This window comes from Mesitornis unicolor, unplaced genomic scaffold (genome assembly GCF_000695765.1).
Source record: "Mesitornis unicolor isolate BGI_N332 unplaced genomic scaffold, ASM69576v1 scaffold48191, whole genome shotgun sequence".
Taxonomy (NCBI): domain Eukaryota; kingdom Metazoa; phylum Chordata; class Aves; order Mesitornithiformes; family Mesitornithidae; genus Mesitornis; species Mesitornis unicolor.
The window spans coordinates 1-7707 of NW_010165346.1; the positions used below are offsets into that span (position 1 = coordinate 1).

Here is a 7707-nt window from a genome sequence, read left to right on the forward strand (position 1 = left end):
CCCTTCCAACTCCTCATATTCTGTAATTCTGGGCCATTTTGCCCCAGGAAGGAGAAGCCTGGTAGCACGCAGGGTTTCTGATGCAGTGGTGGGTCTCTGCTCCCCGCAGGACGAGCGCCCAAGGCTGGTGAAGCACTATCAGTATTTTAGCTGGCCAGACCATGGGGTGCCCAATGAACCAGGAGGGGTTCTCAGCTTTCTGGACCAAGTGAACCGGGCGCAGCGAAGCATTCCAGACACGGGGCCCATCGTCGTGCACTGCAGGTACAGACCAGCGGGCTGGCAGTGGGGCAATACAAAATGTGTCTTTCCCATTACTCCTGGTGGTGGGTAATTGGGATATCAGTATACACATGGGGGGAGAAAACCTGATGTGGTAGTGATAGCTCTGCTTCAGACTCTGATCTCCTCAGGGTCTGCATTCGGCTGGGTTTATCCTAAAACACCCATTCCAGATCTGCCCAGGATGGGCCAGGCAGTGGGAGCTGAGTTTACTCACTCTGGGGAATGTTTCCTCTTGCAATGATTTGTTTTATTTTCTCTTCCCAGTGCTGGAATAGGACGCACAGGCACCATCATAGTGATAGATATCCTGGTGGACATTATTCACAGGCAAGGTATGGCTCGCTGTCTGTCTTGTGGCTTTCACTGTTTGCTTTGCTGCAACCACTTCTGGGATATAACCCTGTGGGGAGCTGATCTCCAGGCAGTGGATTCGAATATTGAGGGCAGGGTGGGGGCAAAGAGGTTCATTAAAGGTGTAATTCTAGCAGCCCTTTTAGACGTGGTTCCCCCAAAGTCTGGATCTGTAGGAATGTGCTGCAGAACAGACCAAATTGCCCTTGCTTCATGCCAGTCAGCCCTGCCTTGGCCATCTTCAGTCCAAGGTGCTTTGGCAGGGGGGAAAAAAGGAAAATAAATTAGATTTAAAAAATCTCCTGGGCCCAGAGTTGCACCAAATCCTTTCATGATATTTCAAGGCTTCGCTACGCTGTGTGCAGCGAAATACTGAAAGGTTTCCAAGTTAAGAAGCAATTTTTCAACTGAATTCCTGCTCCCTAAACCTGGTCTTCTTACTCCTGAGCAGGTCTGGACTGCGACATCGACATCCCCAAAACGATCCAGATGGTGCGCAGGCAGCGCTCGGGCATGGTGCAGACAGAGGCGCAGTACAAGTTCGTTTACATGGCGGTGCAGCAGTACATCGAGACCGAGCAGAAGCGGCTGGAGGAGGAGCAGGTGAGTCCCCTGGCTTGGAAGAGCAAGGACAGAGCTTGGCCCACAACCAAACACAGAATCAGAGAGTATGAGGAGTTGCAAGGGACCTGGAAAGCTCCCCCAGTGCAACCCCTGCCAGAGCAGGATCACCAGAGCAGTCACACAGGAACACGGCCAGGGCTTTGGGTGTCTACAGAGAAGGAGACTCCACAACCTCTCTGGGCAGCCTGGGCCATGCTCCATAACCCTCACACTCACAAACTTTGGCCTCATCTTCAGCTTGAACCTCCTGTGCTCCAGCTTGGGACCATTGCCCCTTGTCCTGCCATTGGCCATCCCAGAGCAGAGCCTGGCTCCTTCCTCCTGACACTGCCCTTTCCAAATGGATCCCCAGGAATGAGGGCACCCCTCAGTCTCCTCTGCTCCAGGCTCAAGAGCCCCAGCTCCCTCAGCCGCTCCTCAGCAGGAGATGCTCCACTCCCTGCATCATCTTGGTGGCCCTGCTGGACTCTTTCAAGCAGTTCCTGTCCTTCTGGAGCTGAGGGCCCAGCACTGGACACAAGATTGCAGCTGTGGTGTGAGCAGGGCAGAGCAGAGGGGCAGGAGAACCTCTCTGCCCTCCAACCACCCCTTCTCATCCAGCCCAGGATGGCGTTGGCCTTCTTGGCTCAAGGGCACATTGCTGCTCATGGGCATTGCTGCCACCAACACCCCAGGTCCTTTCCAGCCACTCGTCCCCAAGCCTGTAGCATCCATTGGGTTATAGCGACCCAAGTGCAGGACCCAGCACTTGGCCTTGTTGAAGCTCATCCGAACACCTCTCCCACCTCCTCCCTGCATCCCAAATACTGCCCTGAACACACAAACCCATACCCGCTGCTCCTCTGCTGGCACATGGGGTCTTGTAAAGCTTTCTTCTGTGTCTGCTTTGAGCAGGGTTTCATTGTCTTTGCTTTCTCTTTCAGAGGAATAAAAGGAAAGAGCGGGACTACTTGAACATCGTGTGCTCTCCAATGGAGAAAGGCCGAGCCAAAGGGCAGCCCCCTTCACCACGGGCCCAGTCTGCGTAAGATAAACGTTATTTATCCTTTGCCAGCCTGCGTCTCCCATACCCAAAACCTGACTATCCAATGGGAATCGTGTTGTATGGGAATGGCTAAAAATAAGGAGATGATCCCCTCGCTGTCAGCACACCCTACTCTGGTGTGCCATGCTTTGGGAAGGAGAGCAGGCAGTAAATCCCAGCCTTTAGTGAGCAGTGCCCCATGTTTTTGGCTCTGGGTGACATCTCTGGAGGATGCCTGCTAGAGAATGAAATGCTTGTGCCGCTGAGGGGGTTTTACAGCAATATCTGAAGGAAGGGGGCACAGGGAGAGAAAACAGGGATGGAGAAGGGGTAAGCCTGTGACTTTCTATCCACAGTGCTGGGGAGGGAAAAGGGAGCTTGGCTGGGCCATCACCCACTTTCAGTGGCCACCTTCTTCTGGGAACAGACCCAGAGCAGCGTGGCTGTCGATGATGAGGCTTTGTTTCTCGACAGGGTTGAGGATGAGTCAGCTTCCGTCTACGAGAACCTCAACATCAAAAGCCCAAAGGTTTCAGGGATGAGTAATAGCGGGCGATAAAGGAGCCGGAGGTGAGCCGTGCGGAGGGTGTACGGGTGGGAATGCTCCCCTGGGTGTCACCACAGTCTGGGTATGTTGCGTTTGAGCCGGCTCCATGCAGATCTCTGTGCTGTCAAAGCTGTGCTCCGATGAAATTTGCTGGAGCCTGAAGATGCTGCTGGTGGGAGAGCTGGGGAATGGCATCTCAAGAGGGAAACACATTTACATGGCTGGTAGCGGTACTTAAACAAGTTGCAGAGACTCCAAACACTGAGTGACTCAGCTCTGTGACCCTTTCAATGCTCTCCCAGTTATAAACCGTGCCCTCCTTCTTCCTTCTTGTTTTGGGATGCAGGGTTTGCAGCGTTTACGTCCACCCTTGCCAAGTTCTGCGGCTGCAGACAGATTTTGTTGCCTGCCTTGCCTTCCCCGAGCACCTTGGATTCGGCGAGGGAGGGAGAAGCTGACTGTGAGAAGCAAGCAGAGCCTGCGCCTTAAGAACACGCCTTGTCCTAACTTATTCGTGAGAGGGATCTCCTCCCGTGCTCCTTTCTATCAGTAGCTGGATATTTATGTGGAAGTGCCTCTGGACATTCATTAGGGCATCAAGGCTCAGTTTTAATTTTTGTTTTTCTTTTGTTGTTTTTTTTTTTTTTTTTAATTTAAGATTCTTATTTTTTACACACAAATTGATAAAAGGAATGGAAATGGCTATTTGCTTAGGAGCTTTCCCAGGGTTGCCCACTTAGGCCGTTAGTAAAATGTTAGTACACCTTCACGTTTTCATTAGGTCAATCATTTTGAAGCCAGAAGTGTTCTCAGGCTAAATCCTGAAGTAACCTTGCTGCCTGTGAGGGTGAGAGGCCCCAGGTATTTCCACCTCCGTTGTGTTCTTCTCACCCTTCCCTTTGGCTGTACCAGCTCTAGATTCCTATGCAACCCTGCCCGAGCGCACCGAGCCATCCCTGCTGTTAGGGTACAAGAGATCTGTGTGTGTGTGTGTGTGTGTGTGTGTGTGTCTGAGCCACCCCGTGCCTGGCCTTCACAGCAGCACTGGGAGATGGAGGTGGGCATCTCCACCTTCGGCTCTGTGAGTCTGAACGCTGAGGGAAGTGAAATCCCACCTGGCTGATGGATGCTGAGGAGTAGGAGAGCAGCTTTGACCACGCGCTGTGCTTGTAGCCACCTCTAGCGAGCATCAGGCCGCTCTGAGCTGAACTCTGAGCCCCTCTACGCTTGATGCAGCTCTGCCGTTACCTTGCTGCACGGCTTTCCCCCCCCGCAGCTGTATGACAAGGCAAGTGTTGTATCTGCCGAGTAGGGGTGTTGTAGGGGCCTGTGTGAGTTGAAGATGAGTGTGTTGCTGAGCAGAGTATTCCAGCTCTTGGCTTGTGCCTGCTGGTCCAGCCCTGAGGCCTTTTGTCCTGCCAAAGGACCCCTTCCCGTGGGATCCATCGGTGCTGAAGCCCCTCCAGGGTCTCCGATGGCCTCGCAGCACGGTTGGGGTGTCAGTCCCCCAAACGTTGAGCAGAAGGGGTTGAACCAAAGCACAGTGATGTACCTTGGCTCTATTTCCTGGCTGGTCTTCCTGGTCCCTTGTCGCAGGGACAGGAGAACTGTTTATTTTTATTGCACTTTTAATAAATGTTGAATATTCTCAAGGCTTTTTTTTTTTTCCCTTCCTTTCCAGTAGTTTGCTTTTCTTTTGAGAAAGCGACTGACAGTTGGTGTGGCCAGTGGAGCATCCTGAGTGTCTCCCATTGCCAAATCATTCAGGACCCTGTTTTCACTTGCTTTAAATCTTCCTTTTGTGAGAGGCTCAGCTGCGTGGTAGCTAAACCTTCGACTTTTATTTCCAAGCACACGGGCAACAGAGACGTAACAACAAAGCACTTCATCTCTCTGGTGTCTGCCTGCTGGCCTTAGTCCCACACGCACCTCAGGTGGAACAGAAGTGCCTTAAGTCTTGGTGAGTCACCTTTTCCAAGAACACACTTAAATCGGTGCTGTGAAGATCGCCTTTCAGTGGCAAACGCAGGGAAAGGACAGAATGACACAAGTGAGGATCCCTGGCAAGGTTTTGTGCTGGCACAGATAACGTCAGCCTGCAGCTGAGCGAAGGTGGTGCAGATATACAGCTTTGCATGGAGGTTCTGCATAGCAACAGGCTTGAGTTACTTCTGCCATCGCTTCAAATCAGGCAAAATTTTCCATTTCAAATGAGGATTTCTGGAAAAGGAGACTGGAAGTGTCTTACATCCAGCTGGGAAGAAGCGAAAGATGAGCACGCTTTGCAGCATCTCATTTTTCAGGTCAAATTGGGTAAATGCAGAGGGAAGTCTATGATTCTAAGGCTATGATGTCTTGCAGTTGGGACAAAACCACCCTGAATTTACAGGACAAAGCTGTCCACGTGTGCAGGGTTGTACAGCACTGGGACAACTGGTGCACGGACCAGAGCACAGAAGTACCACGGGAATGCAGCTGGACTCAGGACTGCAAAGTGAACACCCCCAACTCGCAAGTAAGAAGGGAAAACATGAAGTAATTGCTACAGCTTGACACCTTGCATTGTAGAAAACATAATTTAATACATACACGTATGGTACTCGCATACAATACTGTCTTACATCCGTGTGTCTGAATAGAAAACACTTAATTGTAAGCCACCTTCATCACGAAGACTTTTGTTAATCACTGTCAGAAGATCACTGCGTTAAATAAAAATATAGTGTAAGCAACTGGCCTGTGTCTTAATACTGACACATTTTAAGATTGGGAGGGTAAAGCTGACAAAAGATCAAACTCCTTTCATTTTGGCGACTGTTTGCCTGTGAGAATGATGAAGTTTGCTGATTGAGGAACTTAATTAAGGAACTGCAGGGTTACGGTGCGGTGTCTGTGTGCTTAACGGAGCTCAGCCCTGTGTTCAAAACCCCTTTCCAGGTGGGGAGTAGTGATTTTTTTAAGCATTTTCTTAGGAAAATCGAGTGGCACGGCTGCTCTGCTCCGTTCAGAGGATGGCAGCACAGCCCAGGTGAGCAGCGGTGCCAAACCCGTGTTTTGTCAGCAGGAGGCAGCATTTGTACCTCCAACACCGAGTCCCACAGGGGAAAATGTTCCGAGCGTGTGGCTCGGGGTGAGTTTTCCTCTGTTTATGCAACTTTGACACGGCTTTACCCTCCCAATCCCAGCTCCTTATGGATAATCATGTAGATCCTTCTGGTCACAAAAAATAGCCCTTTATTCCCGAAGGGAGTTGGAGGAACTGCACCCACTGTCACCCGGGAGCCGGAGAGAAAACAGTCCCAGAAACCTGTCCATGGCCTCCAAAGCTCTGGTTTCCATGGAGAGCTTGGATGCTGAGGCGCCTTCTTTGGCAGGGAAGCATTTTGGGAGGTGGGTGCGTGTGTCCCAGTGCCGCAGGGATTCACTAGGCAGGAGCTGCTGGGTCGCTGCTACTGGAAAGGGAGCGATGTGACGGGGGCAGCCGCCGTGGTGTGTTTAGGGGGCAGATACTCTGGCCTGTTCATCGTCACAGTCCTGGTGAAGCAGCGGAGGTTCCCCGTCTTCAGGGCGCACTGCACCGGCCACAGGATGATGCAGAAGAGGATGATGATCAGCGCGGAGAGGAGGACGATGCGCTTCCAGTCGTCGCACATGTCGCAGCGGGACAGCCTCCCCGCTAACCCCGTCGGGGGAGCTTCGGGGCTTTCTGGCTTGCTCATGGCGACGTCGATGGAGATGCAGGAGTCTGGATTTTCGGGGTCTTCGGATGCCTGGCGGCAGCAGAGCTTGGTCCCTTCCATCCAGAGCACCTTCTCCTGCTGGAGCTCGGGGGGCAGCGTGGCGAGGAGCTCCTTGCTGGTTTTGAGCGCGGGGGCACCTTCCAGAGGGATGCTGGTCAGCTGCCGGCAGAAGGGGCAGGGGAGCTGGTCCTCGGGTTGGTGCGGGGGCAGCCCCGTGCTCAAGCGGGCCACGCACTCCAGGCAAAATACATGGGAGCACTGGAGCAGCTTGGGCGTCTTGAAGGTGTTGTCATAGGTGTTGAAGCAAATGGAGCACTCGACAGGGGAGGTTGGCTTTGGGGATGTTGGGTTTGGAGAGCCCGGCTTGTCGGTTGGGGACCTGGCCTTCCTCTTGCCATCTCCCGGGGAGGTGATGACAATGGGGCTGATGGGGATGGGGATTTCGGCTGGAGAGGCAGGGACCGGGCTGGTGGGGGAGTCTGGCGTGCTGGAGTGCCACAGGTGAGTGAAACACGACATGACGGAGCCCCGGGAGACAAACAGAGCCCTGGGAGACTCTGGAAGAGAAGAAAACCACAGCCTTCATTTTAACCGACGTGAAGAACACCCATCACCAGGCCTATCTTTAACCCCTTATAAAGAACCAAGAGCAAGTTCACGGCTTCCACTGTGTCCTGGAGTTGGGCCCTGCCAGAGGTGAGAATGACACAGGCAGCCTGTCGAAACTGCATACCGAAGGTGAAGGGAAAACGTCCTGCAAAGAAGCAAGCAGCCAGCAGAGCTCCACCATCCAGCCAAAGCCTTTCCACCAGGACCACCACGGCGTTACAGATGGGCGCAGCCTTTCTGGGCAGGGGAAAAAACCATAAGGACAACGTACCCCGGCTGGTGCTCCCCGCCACCGGAGCAGGGAGGAGAGCAGAAGACTCCATGAGGTCAAGCAGGGACCTCGCTATGGCAGTCTACTAGGCCGGGAGGCGCTCAGATATTATGGTGGCAGCATGAGCGAGGGAGGCCTAAGAGACAGATAACACCGTTGAGTTGTGGGGGCAGCGGGGAGGTTGGACCTCTTCTCCTTAGTGTGCTCACTCAGGGCTCTGTGCCTTGATTTTGTGGGGCTACCACACAGGAGGAAG

The 7707-nt window shown here is 53.0% G+C and overlaps 2 protein-coding genes across 2 annotated transcripts; one reads left to right on the top strand and one right to left on the bottom strand.

Moving 5' to 3' along the window:
* Positions 1–109: 109 nt before the first annotated feature.
* LOC104548546 (tyrosine-protein phosphatase non-receptor type 11-like) lies at positions 110–2861 on the top strand (the record flags this gene model as incomplete). The annotated part of the gene is made up of 5 exons (XM_010194592.1): positions 110–264; positions 550–617; positions 1088–1239; positions 2184–2284; positions 2759–2861. Coding segments are annotated over 5 exons (561 nt in total), but the record flags the coding sequence as incomplete, so codon positions are not given.
* A 3419-nt stretch (positions 2862–6280) lies between these two features.
* On the bottom strand, positions 6281–7090 carry RNF223 (ring finger protein 223). The gene has a single exon (XM_010194591.1). It carries the CDS (start codon positions 7088–7090, stop codon positions 6281–6283), a length of 810 nt encoding a protein of 269 aa, XP_010192893.1.
* Between the last annotated feature and the right edge of the window lie 617 nt (positions 7091–7707).